The following is a 25,269-nucleotide window of genomic DNA, read 5'->3' as shown; positions in this document are numbered from 1 at the left end:
GTAACTAATTACTGATTACTTCCCCAAAAAAGTAATCCTGTTACTTTACTCATTACTTATTTTCAAAAGTAATTAATTACTTAGTTACTTAGTTACTTTTTAAAAACACGATTTACAACCTGAGTAGGTGATAAAGCGATAGATCTTTCAGCCCAATTCTACTTTTTCTGCATAATCCATCATACAAAATGTAATCAAATGGAAAAGTCTCTTTTTAAAACTTGTTTATTAGTTTTAATCTTTTAACTTTATGCATCAAGCAAAAATTAAATTATCTGCAACATTCTCTGACTGGAAGAAATTAGTTTAACATTTAAACCTATTTTCTGCACATTCCAGCTCATAAAATAAAATATTTTGTGTGTTTACACTCAGTCTTTCAAATAGATGCAAGTAAAACACAGCAGAAAATAAATAAAGTCAAAGACTCAGCGGTCCTGTTGCTCTATTTTCACCTGTAAAGCAGGACTGAGGTAGGCGGAGGTTTACCCTGGTGCAGGTGTGCCGCGGTCAGTGGAAGAATCCGTGAGTTTCTCTGTGAGTTTCCCATTACGTCGTAGCTACTCAGTGCTTGTTGGAAGTTTAGGGGGTTTTTTCGCTGTAAAAAGAAGTTTTCTTCCCACGCACAGCGGGCACTAATGTTTTTGTCACTTTTTATGGAATCAAACTCAAAGTAAGGTCAGTACTTCCACGCTTTAAACGCTGCACGCTCATACTCTCTCTGCACTCGATATGTGATCCATTGTTGATCTGCACACAGCTGTTGTCACGAACGTCGCACTCGCTTACGTCACTGTCGTGAGACATTCTCGCAAAGAAATCACGGTTTTAGTAACGCAGTAACGCAGCATTCCCACGGGAAAGTAACAGTAATCTAATTACCTTTTTTGCAATAGTAATCCCTTACTTTACTCGTTACTTGAAAAAAGTAATCAGATTACAGTAACGCGTTACTGCCCATCTCTGGCCGGCACCGTAACAACACTTTACACTCAGTTATTACCATACACTTTCAGGACATCTGACATGTGCTGTGTGTCATAATTAGCTATGTGGTGATATCTTATGGACACAAATGCAACATGGTGGTGGCAGGACTCCAACAAGTACTTAGTCTGGATTTGTCAGGACAACTTATAAAGCCAAAAAATGCAAAGAGAAAGTCAGGTATTACAAAATAAGCAAACACAAGACAGAAAAAAACAAAAGCTGCCAAAAAAGGGAAAACAGCACAACGAGAACAAATAAAAGATAAACACAGAGACTGATGGAAAAGAATGGGAACAGTATATAGAATTAACTAAATAAATCATAAAAGACACTACTAAGCATTTTAAGATAGAAAAACTCAAAAAAGAAGAAGAAGAAAGAACCCAAACCACCATAGTCACATTTTACATGTATTGAATTTTAATCAGGTTTTCATTTTCACTTTTAACATGTTTTACATACTTGACTTCTTTGCTAATTGTGTTATTATTATTACTGTTCTCATGCTGTCCTACCATGGAAGCACAGCATGAGTAGAGCTCTCTTTTTTTCCTCTTGTACTTTCCCATTGTAGTGTATATTTCAGTGTTTTTCTGTAACGCTACCGATCTCCAACCTGTATCCCCATGTGATGTCTGTGTTGTGTGTGTGTAAGGTCGGGGGGGGGGGGGGGGGGGGGGGTCCCATTTCACTGCAGAGAAACCTGCATGTGGCGAATAAAGCTTGGATTGATTGATATTATTATTATTTCTAATTATTTATGAAATATCTATTGGGGAGCGAGTGAGTGAACAATGAAACGGCAGTAAACACCCAATCAGAACAAACACACAGGTGAGAAACTATATACATGACATCACTGAAAAATCAGACTCACACAGAGGATTTGTGTCAAATGTAAGGAAAGTTTAAAGCAGATGTTCAAGCCACGATAGAAAAACACTGTGAGAATGTCAAAGTAGGTCATGCAGGCATGAAGCACCTTTAGATTAGATTATTATGTTGTGACTTTGTTACATGTGAAACTGAGTTATTTTATTTTGTTTCTGATTTTTAAACACTGTCATCCAATAAATAAGAAAGTTATATCCTGATGACCTTTAGGGGTGGCTGTAGCTCAGACGGTAGAGCAGGTCAGCCGCTGATCGGGAGGTTGGTGGTTTGATCCCTGCCTCCCCCAGATTGCATGCCAAATGTCCTTGGGCAAGATACTAACCCCGATTTGCTCTCTGATACATCCATCGGAGTGTGAATGCATATGAATAAAAGTTAGAAAGCATATTGTATACTGTACATATTTCACATGAACAGTTTTTACTGTTTGTAGTTATTTCATTATTGTTTCTTTGCGTCTGAACGTTCCTGCAGTTGGTTTGTGGTTGATGTGGATTTGCTGCTCATGTGAATCCTCCCACAGTGTTTCATTAGCAGCTGTAACCACAGTGACTCTGATAAAACAGGAATTAGCAGAATCCATCTGATATGAAGCTGTGCTTTGAATACCACTTCCCTCCTCTTTGAAGAGTAGTCAGATATCTGTGTTCAGGTTTTTGTACAGCCTCTTCTACACTTTGTATCACTGTGTTTGTAGAGCACAGTAGTAGAGAGCTGTGTCTGCCAGGGTTAGGGCTGCTATGGTCAGATTAGTTGTTGTAGGTGATGTTTGGGATCCATATTGATTATTGGGAATATAATCACTTGTGCTGTCTTTTGCTCTTTTCCAGAGTATAAACTGAGGAGCCTGAAGGTCAGAATCATGTCTGTACCAATAAAGCCAAGGAGTATCATCACTCGTCTCATAGCTACATGTGAGTGTGACAGATTCTCCTTCTGTTTCAGTGACTTCAGGTTGTTGAGGAGTGATTGAGTCTCCAGCTGTTAGTCCTGGAAAAAGAAAGAAGAAAAGTAGTGAAATGCAGTCTGTATATCTGCTTAATGCAGCAGCTTCAACTAAACTTTAATCCCTGTTCTTAAACTCACCTATAATGTGAGATAGAAGCAAAAAGAGGTGCAGCAACATGTCTTTGGAGTTATTAAAGCCAGACAGACAGCACATGAACAATGTTCTTCCACTGCAGCACAATGACCAACAAATAATGTCATTGGATGAGCTCAACTTCAGTGGGCGGGGCCATTTTAATAGCTCAGCCAATCAAATAGTTCTGTGCTTCCACAGCAGCTCTGTCTCTGTCTCTGATCTTTACTGCTTCATTTCTCTGTTGTCTTTGTCATCAGTCCAATGACACAAGAATCAGAGGTTTAACAGTGTGTGGCTCCCTCTAGTGGATGTTGTGGAGTATTCTGTTGTCTTTGCTCCAAAGGTTTTTGTGCAGAGTTTTGCTGTTTCCTGTCACTGTGGGCCTCACAGCACAGTAGTACACAGCAGAGTCAGACAGCTGAAGCTTCTGGATTTTCAGTGGGACTGACTTTTCTTTGAGTTCAGCATCAAATCTGTTCTTTGGGAATTCTTGAGCATTATCGCCGGCTGTTTTATCACGTCGTAAAACATATTTTGGAAAGTCATTTACTTCTTGTTTGTACCAGAACAAATATGGATATGTATCAGTTGTTTCAAAGTTACATCCAAGTGTAACTGTGTCTCCTTCAGCAGCAATGACATCTCCTTGTTCCTGGATCACTTTGTCTTCTCCTTTACACTCTGAGGAAGAACAGAACATGCAGAGGAAGAGATGGATCAATAAACATGATTAAAAACTCACCATTAATCAGACTCACACATTGATTTAAACAGAGGAAACATGTTGATGTTTGTATCTCACCAAAGAAAAGAGCAGCAAGAATAATCCACAGCCAATGTTCCATCTGTACAACAAGGTTTAAATCAACAGGAGAAACTAGCTGATGTTCAACATTCAGTCTGAGAATTGTTCTCTTCACAGCAGCACTTATTATTGACACAATGGTTGAACACAGTGCAGAAGGAGAGCCCCGCCTACTGGATGATGTCGCCCTCTAGTGGAGCTGAGCAGTGTGGAAAATGCTTCCTGTGTTTTGTAGACAGACTGTGGGTTTGCTGACACTTACAGTACGATTACAATCAGCCCATTTATATTTTCAAAGGAAAAAAAGTATGTCAGCCAACATACTGGACATTTTTCTACTGAACAATAAATGTGCTGCCACTACTGTAGTTATTGTACAGTACTGTTATTCAATAATACTTCAAATATGAACCAATTATTATTATTTTATTTCATTTTTATACAATCAAAACTTTACAAACGTTGCTATAAAAAAAGTCTGAAATGTAATAATTTTGAAATTCATTTTAAGCTTCCAATAACTTTATTTTGTAGGTTACATTACTGATAATCAATATGTCATTTAATTATTTTTCAGCCACACACGCGCGTTCGAGCTCAACAACGTGTTTGTTTTGCATTCAAACACAGAAGCTTGGTATGTTATAATATTTAAGGATGGTTTGTTTCCCAGGTCTGCCATTACTGCCTTAATGACTCTCAAGCTCCATTATTACACTGTTGCCAAAAATACTGTAAATGTGATATACAAACAGTAATGGCTCCATTTTCTTACCCTAGCTTACAATATAAAGCACTTTGAGGCTGTTGTTGTGATTTTTCTGTTGTATAAATAAAACTGAATTGATTTTTTTCCATTTATCAGAGGCGGGTAGCGGGGGCAACAGCCTAAGCAGACAATCCCAGACCCAGCAGAGCGCTGCTTTCCTCCCAAGTCGTCTGATGGTTTGCCAGAATTGCTCGTCTTTACCACAAATTCAGAGAATCTGGAGACTTCTCCACGCATGGGACAAAACTGAAGAACTAAGAACTGATTAGGTTTTTGGTTTTACCATGGATTTAGAGAGTTACTGTTGGATTTCAGTATGAATTCATTTACACATGATGAGGCACATTACACTCATTGGGCCGAAGTCCTCATTTTAGGTTTAACGGCGTTTTTATCAGGTAAAGTTGAATTCTTAGACATGAATTGATCTGCAGTTTGGGGAAGGCCTTGAAGAGGACTGGCGGTGGCACCCAGACCGGACAGATGCCCAAAGAAGGCATCCCCTAGAAGCAGTACTAACTGTACGGTCAAAGACCTCTGCAGTAATTATTCAATTTTCAATTCAACTTATTTATACAGCGGCAAATCACAACAACAGTCTCCTCAAGACCCTACAATAATACCTACAGAGAAAAACCCAACAATCACATGACCCCCTATGAGCAAGTATTTTGGCGACAGTGGGAAGGATAAACTCCCTTTTAACAGGAAGAAACCTCCAGCATAACCAGGCTCAGGGAGGGGCGGGGCCATCTGCTGTGATTGGTTGGAGTGAGAGAAGGAAGACAGGATGAACACCAAGTGACATCACCACCCAGAGGAGAGGAATATAACTGGTGGGAAGGCTAGCAAAGATGAACAGTCCGTGTCCTCAATAAATCGGTCCAGGATTCCATAGAATCAAGTGGATGGGCTCAGACAATTAGGAATGAATTTTGGGAGAAGAGAAAACCTTAACGGATGAATGAGGGGAACCCTCGATCAGGTATCGACGTGGATCGACTCTGAACGGCACCAATTTCTGAAATGAACAGAGGTGACAGTCAGCAGCTTTGGACGGGTTTGCGAACTGATTAGAGTAAAACCACCTTCTATAATCATAACCCCCAAAACTGGCAGAGCGCCACCTGATTCCACGAACCTCACAGAAGATGATAATTCCATTTTGAATGTCGTCAGAACCGCGAGTCGGCTTGGAGAGTGGTCTCGAATGGCTATGTCAAGGAGGGAGGGTTTAGATGTTGCTAGTGAAAGCACATGAGAACTGAAGGGACACCTTGAGGAATAATGCGCATTTTTACCAAATATTTAATATTTCCAGATTGCAGTCGGGTAATAATAATAATAATGGATTGCATTTATATAGCGCTTTTCGCTATACAGCTCCCCCGCTGACCCCAGTAGGCACCCCCATACTCTGCAACCCGCCAGGGAAAGGGGGCTCAGGCCCATCCGGACCGGGGCCCAGAACAACAGCGCCACCCGGCCCCACAGAGCCCGGGACAGTCCACCCGACCCGACGAAAACTGCACCCACCCCGTCATCCACTCACCTTCCAGACTACACAAGACAATAGACGCCCAGGCTGAGATCTTCCTCCACCTCTCCTGTATCTCCCCCTCCTGCAGAGTTTGTTTTTTTATTACCCAGAGAGAACAAGCATGGATGCAGAGGAAAAAAACAACATAAAAGATTATAATTTTCTAACTTTTAATTCTGCCATAATTTTAGTTTGGAAAGGGGGGATTCAGTTTTAGCTGCTGGAGTTTAAGAAATTGGATGTTAAAATAGATATATACATATTTAATGCTTCTAAATGGTGAATGTCGTCAACATACAAGGATCTATGAATAATTACTGTTTTATGTCCATTCATGTCCACAGTCTCGTTAACTCACGTATTGACTAGTGTAATCCTCTCTTGCATGGTCTCCCCCAAAAATATCTCCAACTTCAACTGGTTCAAAACTCAGCTGCATTATTACAAGAACCCCCTCCGACCAGAACATCACCCCTGTTCTCCAGGAGCTTCACTGGCTCCCTGTGAAATTCCAGATAGTGTACAAGAGGAGCTTCTATCCCCAAGCCATCCGTGCCCTAAACACACACACCCGCCCTCTCACATCATCTATAATTGACTGAGACAGGACTCTTCCAGACACTAAACCAAGGCACAATGTACATTTCAATTCCTTTCATTTTAAATATGTTTATATTGTCTATCCTGTAAAATAGTCAGATGTCTATTCATATTAATGTACAGAATTCACCTGCTTGCTGCTACTACTGCACATTCACCCAATGTATATACTATATATATATATATATATATATATATATATATATATATATATATACACCAGCTACTGGTAGACAGAACAATCAGCCGAGACTGCAAGACCAGACTGACCAACCTGTGCACTGCCTGGATTGATTACAAGAAGGCCTATGACTCAATGCCCCACAGCTGGATACTGGAATGCCTAGAATTGTACAAGATCAATGGGACCCTAAGAGCCTTCATCAGGAACTCAATGGGGATGTGGCGTACAACACTAGAGGCCAACTCCAAGCCCATAGCACAAGTTACCATCAAGTGCGGGATCTACCAAGGAGATGCTCTGTCCCCACTGCTGTTCTGCATAGGCCTGAACCCCCTCAGTGAGATCATTAACAAGACTGGCTACGGATACCGACTACGGAACGGAGCAGTTGTCAGCCACCTCCTGTACATGGATGACATCAAGCTGTATGCCAAGAGTGAACGAGACATCGATTCACTGATCCACACTACCAGGCTATACAGCAATGACATTGGAATGTCGTTCGGACTGGAGAAGTGTAGTCGGATGGTAACAAAGAGAGGGAAGGTAGTCAGAACTGAGGGGATTGAACTACCAGAAGGCAACATTGCAGACATAGAGGACAGTTACAAGTACCTGGGGATCCCGCAGGCAAATGGGAACCATGAAGAGGCCGCTAGAAAGGCTGCAACCACCAAGTACCTGCAGAGGGTCAGGCAAGTCCTGAGGAGTCAGCTGAATGGTAAGAACAAGATCCGGGCCATCAACACATACGCCCTGCCCGTGATCAGGTACCCTGCTGGGGTAATAGGCTGGCCAAAGGAGGAGATAGAAGCCACTGACATAAAGACAAGAAAGCTCCTGACCATGCATGGAGGGTTTCACCCCAAGTCCAGCACCCTGAGGCTGTACGCTAAGCGGAAGGAAGGGGGCCGGGGACTGGTGAGTGTCAGCACCACAGTCCAGGATGAGACAACGAACATCCAAGAATACATTGGGAAGATGGCCCCAACTGACCGAGTGCTCAGTGAATACCTCAGGCAGCAGAAACCCAAGAAAGAGGAGGGAGACGAGGAACCATCATGGAAGGACAGGCCCCTGCACGGTATGTACCACCGGCAGATAGAGGAGGTGGCTGATATCCAGAAATCCTACCAGTGGCTGGACAAAGCTGGACTGAAAGACAGCACAGAGGCACTAATCATGGCAGCACAACACCCAGCTCTGAGTACAAGATCCATAGAGGCTGGGGTCTATCACACCAGGCAAGACCCCAGGTGCAGGCTGTGTAAAGATGCCCCAGAGACTATCCAGCACATAACAGCAGGGTGCAAGATGCTAGCAGGCAAGGCATACATGGAACGCCATAACCAAATGGCCGGCATAGTGTACAGGAACATCTGTGCCGAGTATAACCTAGAAGTCCCGAGGTCAAAATGGGAGATGCCCCCAAGGGTGGTGGAGAATGACCGAGCTAAGATCCTGTGGGACTTCCAGATACAGACGGACAAAATGGTGGTGGCTAACCAACCGGACATAGTGGTGGTAGACAAACAGAAGAAGACGGCCGTAGTGATCGATGTAGCGGTTCCGAATGACAGCAATATCAGGAAGAAGGAACACGAGAAGCTGGAGAAATACCAAGGGCTCAGAGAAGAGCTCGAGAGGATGTGGAGGGTGAAGGTGACGGTGGTCCCCGTGGTAATCGGAGCACTAGGTGCGGTGACTCCCAAGCTAGGCGAGTGGCTCCAGCAGATCCCGGGAATAACATCGGAGATCTCTGTCCAGAAGAGCGCAGTCCTGGGAACAGCTAAGATACTGCGCAGGACCCTCAAGCTCCCAGGCCTCTGGTAGAGGACCCGAGCTTGAAGGATAAACCGCCCACAGGGGCGTGCTGGGTGTTTTTATATATATATATATATATATATATATATATATATATATATATAATGTTCTTCCTCTACACCCCCCCCCCCCCCCCCCCCCCCATTTTTGCACATGTCGAGGAGCGTGTCAGGCTACATTTCACTGTGTGTTATACTTGTATAACTATGCATGTGACAAATAAAGAACCTTGAACCTTGAACAAACTTCTTCTATTCACCTACAAGGTCCTTCACAACCTCACTCCTGCCTACCTTGCTGACCTGTTAAGCACTATCTCTTCGATCATCTTCTTCTATCCAGCTTGCTGTGCCTTCTTTCCACCTCAGCACCATGGCAGGCATCGCTTTCAGCTGCTCTGCTCCCAGGCCGTGGAACTCTCTACCCCCAGATATAAGAAACCTTGATTCTCTCCCCCGGTTTAAATCCCTCCTCCTACTGCCCACCTATTCAAATCTGCATAGTCACTGTGAACCTGTTTATTTTATCTTGTGCTTTTGTTTTCTTATTTTTCTTCACTGCCAATGTTCTATTGTGTGTTTTATTCTATCATTAAGTGTCATTGGGTGTCTATAAAGGCGCTTTGAAATAGAATTTATTATTATTATTATTATTATTATTAACAACAACAACAATAATAATATGTTTAGGTGTCTAAAATCCTCCTAATAACAGGAAGTGAAACGTCTTCAAGAAATTTATAGAAGTCCAGTCGCTTACTTTAATTTAAGCACTTGAACTAAAGTGCTTCACCAAGCCAGCACACAGTTAAATAAATTTACGGGGGAAAAAATTAAAACAAAACAATAAAAGGAAAATCTGTTATTCTTATGGAGCAGCTGAACACAACGTGAGTCGACCAACCAATAATCTATTTCGCTTATAAAAATGAGAAGAACTCAAACTAACAATCAGTTTTCAGTTTAAACAGAGAATTTTCTAAGTTGAAATTTAACTTATTATGGTTAAAATAATGTTTTGTTTTTGTGAAATGCGGTAAAAACAAATAAATATAGAACTTCGTACTATAACCTGATTTGGGAACGAAACCTGTCCTTCTCTGTCGGAACTTTACTGTGTAACACCAGGCGGAAGTAAACAGGAAAGAGCGGAAGTTCCGTTAGCTTTTCTCCTGTGTGACAGAGAAGGAAGACGGTCGTATTGTTGTCGTCTCTCAGCTGAATCTTTGAGCCGTTTGAGCAACCATGTCTTCAGTTCAGTATCTAAGAGAGTTTATCAACGAGCGACTAACTGCTGCTGCGGAAGAAATCTTCTCAGAGTTTGAAAAAACGATCGTCCAGTACGAGGAAGTGATCGACCGTCAGCGCAGACTGCTGGATATCACCTGGAAACCCGAGATAAAGCTGCACACAGCAGGCGAGTCTCACTCTGATGGATGAACTCACACATGAACGAGTCTCACTCATTTTAAAGTTATTTGCTATGTTTTATATGTTTATCATATTATTGCTTTGGGATGTTCAGCTCTTCTTCACTCCCGCACTCGTCATCACCTCTGCTCTCTCTTATTGTCCTGGGGTCCGTTCTTCGTACGTCGCTCACTACATCCAAGATCAAATCATCGCGCTAACTCTGAGCTCGCTATTCCGGTTCTCCGAACACACCTGTTGTTGACGATTAGTACAGCTGGATGAAGTAATGTGAGATCACTGGGTGTCGTAAAAGGGGCTACGCATCGATAGTAGAAACATTGATCGGCAACCCTTTGATTGGTCGGCGAAAATGTCGAAGGAGCGCGCTCGGCTCGGTATTTTTCGGCAGCAGAGCAAGAACTCTTGATTGAGGGATTTCAGGAGTTTCAGGGTTTAATTAAAACGCAAGAGAACACTGCAAAGGCTGCAAAAGCAAGGAGAGAGGGCTGGCAGGAAGTTGCTGACAAATTAAACTCGTAAGTAATTTAATAATAACAATAATAATGGAGTGGATTGATATAGCGCTTTTCAAGGCACCCAAAGCACTTTACAATGCCACTATTCATTCACTCTCACATTCACACACTGGTGGAGGCAGCTACGGTTGTAGCCACAGCTGCCCTGGGGCAGACTGACAGAAGCGAGGCTGCCATATCGCGCCATCGGCCCCTCTGGCCAACACCAGTAGGCGGTAGGGTAGATTTATTATATTACACTATATTATCCAATATTATATTGCATTATATTATAATATGTTATATTATATTATATTACATTATATTATAATATGTTATATTATATTATATTATATTATAATATGTTATATTATATCCCCTTTCACATTAGAGCCACAACAGGACCCACTAGAACATGGGAACAAGTAAAAGTGAAATATAAGAATATCCTACAGAATGGTAATATTTATCACTTATATTGCTTTTAGTCTCTTGGAAAGAGACCCTGAAATAATCTGTTTGTTTGTTCATAACAGCAACCAAGAAAAGGGCAGAGCAAAAAAAGACAGGTGGTGGTCCTGCACCCCCTCGTCAACAAGTTGGTTAAGTAAATAATACCCTCACGGGAATATCGATATTTCTCTATGAGCACACTGTCGCGCTGAGCTAAAGGATCCTGTCTGTCCCGCAATATACGCTGAATTCTGAGGACTCTCCTTATCAATCTTGCACCTTCCACAATGGGTTGCTCGCGTATACGGACAGGATATGGCTGCGACAGACTTCCCAAATCCACCTTCGCTTTTATAGCCGTGGTCTCTCATCTTGATTACACGAAGTAATTTACTATTACTACTCTGAAATATGAATTACATCTGTAATAATCACATACATGTAATAGAATGTTAATAGTACATTTCCCTTTTTTAGGAAATGACCTGTATGTATCTGTGTGACATCAATAAATGGATCAGGTGCTGCATTGTCTTTGGTTACATTGAGAATATTTATTTATGGTGAAACAGTGGTGGAATATTGCTGTTGCTTTCGTATAAATGAAGCGGACATACCTCCTGTTTACATAAAGTAAACCTGCTCCCCAGCAGGTTTACGCTTACGGCTCTGTTGCTATGACAGCAAGTCCCGGATGAGCTTCGGGGAACCGAACGATCCAGGATCACGCGAAATCGTCAACAATCTAATCCAGCTAACTTAGCGAGGTACGAAGAACGGACCCCTGGTTGTAAAAATAGTGCAACGTGATGATTGGTTACTTAGCATCAGATTATTTTTTCATTGAGTCAGCTAATTATTTAAAAACATTGCATAAAGGGAAATATTTAGACAGTATTTCCTACCATAAGAACTGAACTGTCGTCAGGTCCGCTGCCGACTACAGGCCAATATTTCATGCAGCTACAGATGTGCATCCAACACATCTGTTGCTTTTTATTACCGGGTTCTTTTCCATCCAGTGAAACATGTCTTCACAGCTGCATCACTTCCTCTTCTGTTTCACACACATCTTATGTATTTTATTTTGAGTCAATCACATTTTTTCAAATGAAGGGCTTATTTTCTTCTTCTGAAGTCACATTATTGTCACAGAGTGCACACTGACTTTGTAAAGTAACATGCACTATATACATGCACAGTATATTAGTTACTCGGTTAGACAACAGCGGTACTTGTGTTCTTTCTTTTGCATGGAAATAATAACCTGAACGGTTACCATGGTTACCCACTACCATGCGTGTCTGTGTGCACACTGAGAGGAGAGAATGAGAGCAGTGGTGCTGCTTTTTGAGCCTGACGTTACTGTCGGTAGCATCCACTTATCCCCCTGGTGCTCTCAGTAACTCTCAGAGTGAACGAGAAATGATCAAATAAAACACATGAACAGATGATGGAAATATAATATTGATCTGCAATAGCACTTCACTTCACTTTGGTTTTATTTATATAGCACCAAAGCACAGCAACAATTGCCTCAAAGCGCTTTATATTTAATGTTAGTTGTTATATTTAAGCTCTGCTTCAAAGCCAAAAACACACAGAAGCAAAACAAAAAAACAAGAACAGCTGATGACTCTCACAAGGTCGTCCATACTTTCATTTTTTAAAAACTTTTTTAACTGTCTTCTCAGCTGATTCAGAACGCCCTGCCTGGATTTTCACTGACACCAAGAAATAAGAATATAAAAGGCCTTTTCCTTATGTGCCTGGGCATGTAGTTATATTAGTGAGTTTGGTTCTGTAGGTTTCTTTGAGTTTTAATATATTATAAATGTAATTTTATGGAGCTCTTTACTACCTTTTTAACCCTGTGTGTGGGTTTATTGGGGCAACTGTGGCTCAGGGGGTTGGGAATCGCATCTGTAACCGGAAGGTCGCCGGTTCGATCCCTGGGCTCTCTGTCCTGGTCGTTGTGTCCTTGGGCAAGACACTTTACCCTACCGCCTACTGGTGTTGGCCAGAGGGGCCGATGGCGCGATATGGCAGCCTCGCCTCTGTCAGTCTGCCCCAGGGCAGCTGTGGCTACAACTGTAGCTGCCTCCACCAGTGTGTGAATGTGAGAGTGAATGAATAGTGGCATTGTAAAGCGCTTTGGGTGCCTTGAAAAGCGCTATATAAATCCACTCCATTATTGAGGTAATGCTGTAAAATAAACAGTCTATCCCCACAAAAAACAAATAAACCTTTTTCCAGACATGATTTTTAGCTTTTTTTTACACATCCGACCAGACTTTTAGAAGAAGCGGAAACATTGTGTGTGTTTATTTTAATGATTGCTCAGAGGAGTTTTTCTGTCATCACATCAGTTTTCTTTATGTTGGCTTCGTTCTAGGCCTCCAGCAGCAGCATGTCTATAAGGAGGAGGAATTTCTCATTAACCAGCAGCTCTGTAATGAGGAGAACCGCGGGGAACCGGAGCCTCTCCAGATCAAACATGAACAGGAGGATTTCTACAGCAGTCAGGAGGGACAGCAGCTTGCACTGAAGGAGGACATTGATACCTTTATGGTGACTGCTGCTTATGAGGAAAGAGCCCACGGTGAACCAGGACCAGACAGGGAGCAGCTCCTCTCTCACAGCTTCCTGATAGCTGAGGGTCAAGATCAGGGAGGAAGCAACTATGTAGATTTAGGATCAGCACATAGTGCAAACAGAAGTCACAGTACCGATGCAGAAGACTCTCCCACGTCAGAGGGTCAGTGTAACACTCACATAGGTAAAAAGTCGGTAACATGCAATGTTTGTGGAAAATTGTTTAAGAATAAATACAAAATACACGAACATCACAGAATCCACACAGGCGAGAAGCCCTATCTTTGTGAAACGTGTGGGAAAAGTTTTACTCAAGGCGGTAGTCTGTTGGTTCACATGAGGACCCACTCGGGTGAGAAACCGTATACCTGTAACACCTGTGGTGAAAGATTTTGTTACTTATTAGCACTTAAAAAGCACAAGGCGGTGCACACAGGTGAAAATCCATTTTTTTGCACAACGTGCGGGAAAACGTTCACTCAAAGGGGCAGTTTGTTGGTCCACATGAGGATCCACTCAGGAGAGAAGCCGTATTCTTGCAAAACATGTGGGAAAAGTTTCACTAAAAAATGTACTTTATTGGTGCACGTGAGAATTCACACCGGTGAGAAGCCATACACTTGCAAAGTATGTGGGAAAAGTTTTACCCAAAGAGGTGGTTTGGTAGTCCACATGAAAACTCACGCAGGGAAAAAGTTTTAGTTCTGAATATTTAGCAGGGAACAGTGTATTTATGAAGCCGAGCTTGACAAAAGTATCGAACCCGTTAACAGTAAAGCTTTCACAATCAGAGCTGGCTTTACACACTTCCTGCTGCTCAATAAAAGGTCTTTAAAAGTCTGAAATTAAGGTCATGACTGATCTCAAAAGCTCATATATGTTCCATAAATGTGATGAAATAATGAAATCTGGCAAACAAAAAAACATCACAATTTAAACGTCAGTTTTTCTGCGTGTTCTCGGCTCTCACCGGTGATGATGCAGATTTATGTATATTAAGATGTAGTGATGTGAACCAGCGCTAACCTAATAGCTTACTTGTAGTCTTCTGATATTCTTCTATTCAACAGCAGCCTGTAGACGATAGCACTTAGTATGAACACTGTAGATGCTCACGCCTGTTTCAGAAATGGGAAAATAGGAGGCGGGAAGTAGAGTCCCATATCCATACTGGCACTTAACATGTCTTTAGTTCAGATGACGAATGATCTCATTCTGTAAACATATGAAGGTAAAACAGTATTAGGAACTAACATTTGTCTGATTTTTAACTTTACAGTTATTTATGTTTTTTATATATATGTGTGTGTGTAAAAGCAGAAACAGTAGGTGAAGAAAAAGTGTAAGATTTCGACTAATGTGTTTCCCACTTTAACACACACTCACTCCTCTTCGTGATGAAAACAAAGATTGGGTGTATTATCCTGTGCGTCTGCAGCAGAGTTCATCCTCATTTCTGCAGCCGTGATCGAACAAACATGTAAATCTAAAATTGAATCATTCTCAGCAGCAGATCTCAAACAAACTATAAAATAAATATGAAATGACTGTTGGCCATTAAAAAGCATTTGGCTAGTGTAGGTGACTAAGATGCAGCTGTATTGTTTTTGCAGTGTGAACAGCCGCGGTGCTGTGAGTTTGAACATATGACTAACGAAAGGATCAAAACTGTTTGTTGAGGAGATTTTTGATCAATATTGTGATCATGATTAATTGTTGTGATTATTCATGTATTTTAGTGACAAAAGGCATTTACTGCATGTAAACATAACACTGCTTTTACATCCATAATGCAACATTCCTAATATTACTCACCCACATTCCAAAAAATATATATATATTAACGAATTAATTAAAACACTTTTCCAGACCGATATGGTGCAAGCCTGATGTAAGCGCATCCACTTAACACTAAATGTAAAGTCTTTCCCTGCATTCACTGTACCTGCATGATGGATGTAGATCGACAGCTCTGACCTCCCTCTGCGTTTCCCTGCGTGCTTTTGCATGCAGTGCAGGTATCTCCTCTTCAGGAAAAGAACTGAGTGAGCGAGTCCGTGTGCTGAAACCTTTAATGTGGACATGACGAGTCAATGTCGGATAATTCACGTCAGTAACCATTTCTTTATTTTTTTAGCCTTTGTGCGTCAGTCGTGCTGCAGTTCGTGGATTGTTTTCAGGCGATTAACCTCCTGGGACCTGCCGTCCACATGTGGACGTCACATTTTGGGTTATTTAGACCAAAATACTCAGTTTTGCTCTACAAGGGCCTGATATCCACTTACAAGGACGTTATACTGCTACTGTTCTATCAGAATTTTAAACGAATATCCTCATATGTGGCTCTCATTTTTCTTAAAAACAAAAATAGGTTTTAAAAAAAAAATCTGGCAATTCTTTGTTTTTACATTCATCGGGCCCCAATGTGACCAAATATCAAAGAGAAATTAAAAACGCTGCCGTGGAAGAGTTCGGGTCTTAGGAGGTTAAAGCACTCTTCACACGTGATTTCGTCTTCATTACGTCTCTTCCATTAAATTCAAAGTATTTCAAAACAACAGAGTATGATGCTGAACGACAAGCTCCTCCCCCTCTGCTGTACAGCACAGCTCAGTTTTGTTATATGTGTCTTAACACAGTGTTACTCGTGCAGACGAGTTCAGGAAACCTTCAGAGAACAGCTGTGATTCAGGAAGTGCTTGATGTGCTTTTGTGTTCTGTTTGTCGAGCACACAGTTTCAGTTTTGTTCCATGATCATCATTTCATAGAAGGAAGCCGAAATCAAATTCAAGGCTGAAATCTGATCATTTCACTGCCCTACAAGCTACTGATCAACACAATGTGACAATTTTATGTGTTATTACTTTTATTTTCTCTCACGTGCAGCAGAGACGCAACTTTAGACGACTCGGTGTTGCTTCTGTGTCACGCTGTGGCGCTCTCATGATGAGGGTTTTTAATTCTCCAGTGAAACATGATGACTCTCACACAAGGTCATTTTTTGTTTGAATTGTGTTAAGTTTGTTTGTGCAGTGTACCATTGGATGTGCGGACTGCCACTGAATTACAGTTGGTGTTTCATGATATAAAATCTTGTTAAAGCCGGCCATAGAAAGAAGTACATTTGTTCTGTTTTATTATAAAATCTGTGTTTTCCAGCACTCACACACTCTGGAAGAAAAATGCGTGTAATATGAACCGAAGTGTTTCCTGTAGTTGCTAAGTTCTGTGAGTTTGCTGCAGTTTTCTGTCACAACAATGTAAATATAAAAAGGTACAAGTGGAGGCGTTGCTCGGCAACTCTTAGTTTTTAAAGCAGCTTCTTTCCCTGCAGAGTTAGACTGGCTTTGTTTTCCTTTTACCGCCATCAGTTAAGTTTGTGTGTGTATTTGAACTTGGTTGGAAAATTGGATGTATGAAATGTTTCCATTGTATTCTGTCATATTCTGATCTACGTATGATTTCTTTCCCTTGTTTTTACTCTACCTCAGATATTTGGATTGTGACCTGAGATACTGAAGCTGAGAAATCCTGTAGTGCTCACTGACCACACGAGTCTTTTATTTGTGGAAAGCATGTATCACTTTTTGTTCTTCTGTTTTGTGTTCAACTAATTTTGATTGTTCAGGATTTAGAAGTGAAACTAGGAAGTTGTAGATTTTCACCATGCTCTTATAAAAAGCTCTTTCTAAAGTTTTTTTGTCTGTTTCATGATTTATAAATCAAAGCCGCAGTAAAGATGCAGAGCTGAAGATGAAGACACTTCACAGAATCAGAAGCCACAGTGTGTCAGAATTAATACTGAACTGTTAACTTAAATCAGGAAGTGAAATTCTAGAGATGAAGAATGTCTTTTGTCAGAGTGTCCTGGGCTCAGAGACACAGAAACCCCTTCGTTTCACAACATTTACATTTCAGATACATTTCAGGACCACAGACAGCAACGATGTTTCCTCCTGACTGTTGATGCTGATATAAAGTGTTGGTTTGTGGTTGATGTGGATTTGCTGCTCATGTGAATCCTCCCACAGTGTTTCATTAGCAGCTGTAACCACAGTGACTCTGATAAAACAGGAATTAGCAGAATCCATCTGATATGAAGCTGTGCTTTGAATACCACTTCCCTCCTCTTTGAAGAGTAGTCAGATATCTGTGTTCAGGTTTTTGTACAGCCTCTTCTACACTTTGTATCACTGTGTTTCTAGAGCACAGTAGTAGAGAGCTGTGTCTGCCAGGGTTAGGGCTGCTATGGTCAGAGTAGTTGTTGTACGTGATGTTTTTGATTCATATCGATTATCAGGAATATATTCAGCACTCCATGATCTTGCTCCTTTGTAGAGTATAAACTGAGGAGCCTGAAGGTCAGAATGATGTCTGTACCAGTAAAGGCGTACATGCTCTGATGTTGTCTCATAGCTACATGTGAGTTTGACAGATTCTCCTTCTGTTTTAGTGACTTCAGGTTGTTGAGGAGTGATTGAGTCTCCAGCTGTTAGTCCTGGAAAAAGAAAGAAGAAAAGTAGTGAAATGCAGTCTGTATATCTGCTTAATGCAGCAGCTTCAACTAAACTTTAATCCCTGTTCTTAAACTCACCTATAATGTGAGATAGAAGCAAAAAGAGGTGCAGCAACATGTCTTTGGAGTTATTAAAGCCAGACAGACAGCACATGAACAATGTTCTTCCACTGCAGCACAATGACCAACAAATAATGTCATTGGATGAGCTCAACTTCAGTGGGCGGGGCCAGTTTAATAGCTGAGCCAATCAAATAGTTTTGTGTTTCCACAGCAGCTCTGTCTCTACAAAGGTTTTTACAGAGTTTTGCTGTTTCCTGTCACTGTGGGCTGCAGAGCACAGTAGTACACAGCAGAGTCAGACACTGCAGCAGAGGAGATCTCCAGATAAAAATCGCTTTTGTCTTGATCTTTTCTAAACTTCAGCTTTTCTATTTTCTCTGAATGTTCATCTATGAGAAGCTGTGGATGTGAACCAGACTTCTGATGATACCAGTAGAGGTTGAGGACAGAGCCTGAATAGTTGCAGGAGAGAGTCACAGTGCCTCCTTCCAAACTCGTCACTACATCTTTAGATGGTGTCAGTAAATCCTCAGAGGATCCTGAAAACAACAAAGACATATTTCACCATCATGTTTCTGAATCTTTAAACTTAGTTTATAAAAAGTGAATCAATTCAAACAACATCCAGATATTTTCATGTCCATCATCTCCTTTTACATCTCACTCCATCTTTTGATGACTCACCAGTCTGAAAGGAGACTATCATCATCCAAATGAAAAGCAGACCGTGTCTGTGTTCTGTCTCCATGCTTGTCTGTGTCAACAAATTGGTTTCCTGACCTAAACTCCTTCAGCTGCCTGTACAGAATGAGCAGCAGGACCAGTGAAGGAACCTCTCTACTCTATACATGCAGCGTGATGCCTGAATGGATTAACATGTTTGCCTTTTCCTTACTTTATTAGATATTCCACTGAAAATTAAAAACATACATGCACAAATAAATTAGTCCCATATTCAGGCACATGAACACCACACAGTTGGTTTCCAGGTACAGGTTCCATTAAAACATACATAGATGTTATACTCATATTAACAGTTGTGTTTTATGTATCTTTTTAAAAAAATATATACCAATGAAAAGTACGTCAAACAGTTTTCTGGGTCCTTTCTCTTCAGCTAAACCAATTTAAAATCATCAATTAAATGAACTCAGTTCAATTTTGTTCATATAGTGCCAAATCAGAGCAATATTAAGCTTCAAGAAGCTTATTATTGTAAGGCAGGGGTCCCCAACTCTAGTCCACGAGGGCCGGTTTCCCTGCAGGTTTTAGATCTCACCCTGGGTCAACACACCTGAATCAGGTGAATGGAGGTGAGCTGAGGTGTTAGTCCTTTTGCCACGTGCTCCATAAAGTGTGAGATGTGGTGTTTGATGGTGGGATGTAAGAGGAGGCGGCCTGCACAGGTACAGCTTACTCAGCAGAGAGCATCTTATTCTTGTTTATATTCCAAACCCTGTTCACCACAGAGATCCACAGCCTGTGATACCAAACAGTCTCTGGAGCCACTGGATTCAAACTGGGAATCAGAGCATCAAGGTGGGAAAAATCCACTTATGATGTTACCGAAACCTTTTATTTTTCAGGAATGTGTAACTAATATTCCCTCCTACTAGAAACTGAGCTGTTACGTAAACGAAGTGGAACGGAAGCCCTTGTCTGCCGGAGCTTGACCGTGTGACACCAGGCGGAAGTAAACAAAGGAAAGGCGGAAGTAGCTTTCCTCCTGTGTTGAATCAGCGGCGTGTGTGAGCTGAGTGTGTGAGCTGCGGCAGCAACGATGCCTTCAGTTCAGTATCTGAGAGAGTTCATCAACGAGCGACTAACTGCTGCTGCTGAACAAATATTCTTGGAGTTTGAAAAAACGATCGTCCAGTACGAGGAAGAGATCGACCGTCAGCGCAGACTGCTGGATATCACCTGGAAACCCCAAATCAAGCTGCACACAGCAGGTGAGTCACTCTGATGCTTCCGTGATTCTCATTAACGCCGTTTTAAACGAGGAGTTTGTCCTGCAGCTGCTGTCAGGGTGAGCACAGGGACCCCACACCGAGGCTCAGGAAACCTCAGTGGGCAGACAGTCTGTCTCTCAGCCGGTGAGAGTTGATAACTAGCCCTGTGATACCCGTTATCTCTGATTGGAGTTTAAAGTTTTGGTGAGTCAGCTAGCACACAGACAGTCCGGCTAATGCAGCTTGATTTGTGGTTAAAGCTCTCAGCTGATTTTGTAACGGTGCGTTGTTGTCAGCTGGGTGTAGAGAGCATCTGGCAGACGTTACAGGAGTCTGTCTGCTCGGACTACAAGACTTAAACAGTTTCTACCATCAAGCCATACGACGCCTCAACCACAACACTTCAACACACACAGTCCACGGGACGCACTCAGAAGCTGCAGCTTCACAAGTTCTCTGTTTAATCTGCACTGGTCACTCCACTTTATTGATAGTTATATTTTTAAAAAGTGCAATACTGTAACAAGTGCCACAAAAAAACAAAACTTTGTAAAGTTTGTACTGCTGCTCATCCCTGTGCAGTGTCCCATCTGCCCCCCACACACACATTCCTATTTAAGATTTTCTTTATTTAATCACTAGTGTGTACATATATTTATATATACATACATATATTCAGTCAGTTAACTGGAAATTTCTCTTTTTTTCCTTTACTACATCTTCTTAATATTTTGCTCTTTACTATTTTTATTTTATTTGTTTTATTTTTATTTTTTATTTATTTTTTCTTCTACTGTACCATTCTGCTGAGTGACTGTCTTCTGCTCGTCAAATACATTTCATTGCGATGTTGACCCTGTGCTAACTTGCATATGACAAATAAAACTGAAAACTGAAACTGAGCTGTCAGCTGATCACCACCACCTGCTGAGCTGGCATCTCTTCAGTCTTCACAGGAAGGTCAGTGCCAGGGTACTCGATCTGTCCTTCCGGAGGGATCTGTTACGATTTGTAATGGACAGTAGGGGTGGGCGGTATAACCGGTAAACGGTAGAAACAATATAAATTTGGCCAACGGTACAGATTTTGACTATACCGCTCTACCGCATGTTGATGATGTCATCAAGCTGCGCCTGTTGTGGTCGAAAGTAGTGATGGGATTTGCGGCTCTTTTTAGAGAACCGGCTCTTTCGGCTCGGATCATTAAAAAGTGTCACGATGTTTATATGATTAAACTCATGAGTTTAATCATATAAACATCCAAATAAACTAAACTCAAAACACTGGGTCATAAGACCCAGGATCGTGACAAAAAAGAGTCGGATCGTTCAGCTCCGAACCGGCTCTTCAGGTTGTTTTGTTGCTTTAATTAATTTATTATTAACAATAATAAATAAGGAATTACTAATGTAAAAGAAAGTGGTTTTATTTATATATGTTTATATATAAATATATGCGGTGGCCCCCAGAGACAAAGCATGCACAAAGTCCAAAGCACATTTCTAGCGTTAACTGAACTTCCAAAACAGCGCTACTAGATCACTTAAATTACACAATGGAAAGCATGTGTGTATTGTTTGTGTATTTATACACAAGCACTCATATAGATTCAAATAATAAAAAAAAAAAAGTTCATTTACCTGTTACTACCACACAACAAATCAATGGTATCAAGCGGTGCGGCTTCGTAGCTTACCAAAGCTACATTTTGACAGATTTGTGAGCGCCGTGTAGCACATAAAATCAGTTCAAGGTCAGTAAGCACAACCAGAATTCATACATAAGGCGCACTGTAGATTTTTGAGAAAATGAAAGGATTTTAAGTGTGTAAAATACGTTATACAGAAGAAAATAACATATCGCGATATGTATCGTTACCACGCATGCTTCAAATTATACCGTGATATGGATTTTAGGCCATATCGCCCAGCCCTAATGGACAGAATTTCTCCTCTGATCTTTTAATATATGTATTAGATCTTACTAAAATTATAATTATTACTTTTTCTCATTTTACTGCAGCATTTAAAAATTTCCTTTATATGTGATGCTGATTCCAAGCGTACTCTTCCTGCTAATGTAGAGATCAGGCAAGAGAGCAGTCTGTAGAATTTTAGCCCTGAATGTTAATGTAACCGGAAACAGTGCTTTTATTTTAGAGTATATGCTGAAGGACGCTAATTCAAAACAATCACCACAAGCTTTCCATTTAACATCCACACATTTCATGTTGATTATTCAGTCATTGAACATATATATTATTTATTGCCAGCAGCTTTTCAGCTGTATCTTGCATTTTAACTTCCCTCTCTTACTGCTGTACTTCTGCTGATGTTCCTCTGTTGGTGAGCCTGAGTGAACCGCTGGCAGAGGAGATAAATTGCTTCTTCACCTGCTCCGAAACACCACAACAGCAGCACTCAGCTGCTTCAGCCCTGTTCCCATCCTCACCCTGACCTTCACCTGGTTCCTGCACCGCTCCACTCACTGTACCAGAGCACGATGTCACACAGGTGTTCCAAGCAGTGAACCCCAGGAAGGCTGCTGATCCAGACAGAGTACCTGGCAAGGTGCTAAGAGCATGCACCCACCAGCTCACCCTCATCTTCACAAGAATCTGCAGCCTCTCACTAGATCAGGTAGCCATCCCTTCTTCTACAGAGAAGTCGTCCTGAAGTTGGCAGCATGGTGTTCAGAGAACAACCTGGCACTGAACACCAAGAAAACCAAAGAGGTCATTGTCGACTTCAGGAGCCACAGCACTGACTTAGTCCCCCTTTACATCAATGCAGACTGTGTGGAGAGAGTCCATACCTTCTGGTTTCTCCGAGTCGTCATCTCCACTGACATCTCCTGGACAGACAATATCACAATGGTCATCAAGAAGACCCAACAGCGACTACACTTCCTGAGGGTCCTCAGGAAGTACAAACTGGACTCCAACCTGCTGCTGACCTTCTACCGCTCGTCCATTGAGAGCCTGCTGAGATACTGCATCACAGTATGGTTCGGCAGCTGTACTAAGGCGGACAGAGCGAGGCTTCAGAGTGTAGTTAAGGCAGCACAGAAGATCATTGACTGCCCTCTCGCCTCCCTGATGGACATTTATTCCTCCTCAGCAGAGCAGCAAACATTATCAAGGACAGCTCCCCCCCCTGGCTTTGACCTCTTCAGCCTGCTTCCCTCAGGGCAGCACTACAGGTGCATCAGCACAAAGACCGACTGACTAAAAAACTGTTTCTTTCAAAGAGCCATAACCAGCCTGAACTCACACAAGCACTGACCACACAGTTCCACCCCCCAATTCAAGGACTTCTATACACAGACTACCACTCAACTAACATCACCACTGTGCGACATTTAATTTATGTGCAATAGCCCGCACTGTAAAGATATAACAATAATTTTTTCCAATATTTGTATAATTGCTATTTTTTAATACACACTGTTCATCTGTATTATGACAATAAAAGGCAGTCTTTTCTGTTCTTAATTGTGCAGTAGGGTGTGTATTCTCAGCTGTGGCCTTTCTCCTTCTAATAATCTTGATGCGACTTTCTCACTTCACAACTGACTGTGAGGATTCCAACATCAACACTCATTCTCCAATATTTTTAACAGCTGACAGCAGCGATCATCAGCAGTGACTAGAAGAGGACATTTTTTTATGGATTTCTTTACTGACTCACACTGTGGAGCCTTATTACAATCGATATTTTAATATGCGTTTTTCTTCTCTCCTTTCATCCTTGCAGACCTCCAACAGCAACACATTTTTAAGGAAGAGGAGGATCTCACTAATCAGGCACTCCAGCTGAGTGTGGAGCAGGAGGAACCAGAACTTCCACAGATTAAAGAGGAACAGGAGGAACTGTGCAGCAGTCAGGATGGAGAGCAGCTGGGACTGAAGGAGGAGACTGATACCTTTATGGTGACTGCTGCTGAGGAAGGAGAGCACAGTGAACCAGACAGAGAGAGGCCACTCCCTCACAGCTGTCCTGAAACTCACACCCAGGATCAGGAAGGAAGCAAGAAAGTAGATCCAGGATCAACTGGAAATACGAACAGAAGAGCCAGTAACAATGCTGAAGACTGTCCCATGTCAGGTAGTCAATGTAAAACTGAAACAGGTAAAAAGTCTTTAAAATGTGATATTTGTGGAAAAAGCTTTAAGAAAAGGTCCCAAATAAAAGAGCATTACAGAATCCACACTGGTGAGAAGCCACATTCTTGTAAAATATGTCAGAGAGGTTTTTCTCATAGGAGCAATTTGGTGCGCCACATGAGAATCCACACGAAAGAGAAGTTACATTCCTGCCAGACATGTGGAAAAACCTTCAGTCAGAACAGTCATCTGCTGGTCCACATGAGAATCCACACAGGTGAGAAGCCGTATCCTTGTGAAACCTGTGGGAAAAAGTTCACATGTAGTACGCATTTGACAGCGCACTTAAGAACGCACACAGGTGAGAAACCCTTTCATTGTAAAAGATGTGGGAAAATGTTCTCACGAAGCAGTAATTTGCTGGAGCACATGAGAACACACACAGGTGAGAAGCCGTATCTTTGTAACACATGCGGGAAAAAGTTCACATGTAGTAGTCATTTGTTAGTTCACATAAGAACTCACACAGGTGAGAAACCATATATTTGTAAAATCTGTGGGAAAATGTTCACACGTAATAGTGTTTTGTTGCGACACATGAAAACTCACACAGATGAGACCCCATAGTCTTGAAATTTTTCTAGAGAAGACATCCAAAGCGACTCCAAACTAGGAAAAAAAGAGATTCATGGTTAGTGTTATTACTATTCAAGGTTTATTAGAGTGCACTCCAACTGTGATCATGTGAGTTTTGTTCCATCTGTGTCACACTTCACTGCCATCATGAGGATGAAAGAAAACTCCAAATGGAAAACATAATGAATATTAAAATGATCTCATTGCCAACTGGATACAATTGATATTGTGAACATTTTTTTCCAACCCTCATATGTAACAAAAGCAGAATAAAGATGTCCAGCATGTTGTTGTAAAAGACTCTGTATTTAAAAAAAGAAAAGAAATAAAA

At 41.5% G+C, this 25,269-nt stretch overlaps 1 protein-coding gene across 1 annotated transcript; it reads left to right on the top strand.

Annotated features, from left to right (window-relative positions):
* The first annotated feature begins 9,839 nt into the window (after positions 1–9,839).
* LOC101473518 (uncharacterized) lies at positions 9,840–25,263 on the top strand. The gene is made up of 6 exons (XM_076876967.1): positions 9,840–10,106; positions 13,466–14,366; positions 15,279–15,297; positions 19,715–19,784; positions 20,012–20,197; positions 23,953–25,263. Exons 1-6 carry the CDS (start codon positions 9,935–9,937, stop codon positions 24,927–24,929), a joined length of 2,325 nt encoding a protein of 774 aa, XP_076733082.1. The 5' UTR covers positions 9,840–9,934; the 3' UTR covers positions 24,930–25,263.
* The last annotated feature ends 6 nt before the right edge of the window (positions 25,264–25,269 follow it).

The sequence above is a fragment of the Maylandia zebra genome, linkage group LG18 (genome assembly GCF_041146795.1).
Source record: "Maylandia zebra isolate NMK-2024a linkage group LG18, Mzebra_GT3a, whole genome shotgun sequence".
NCBI classification, from domain to species: domain Eukaryota; kingdom Metazoa; phylum Chordata; class Actinopteri; order Cichliformes; family Cichlidae; genus Maylandia; species Maylandia zebra.
Note: the sequence above shows the minus strand (reverse complement) of the source record. Positions and strands in the feature narration are given on the sequence as shown.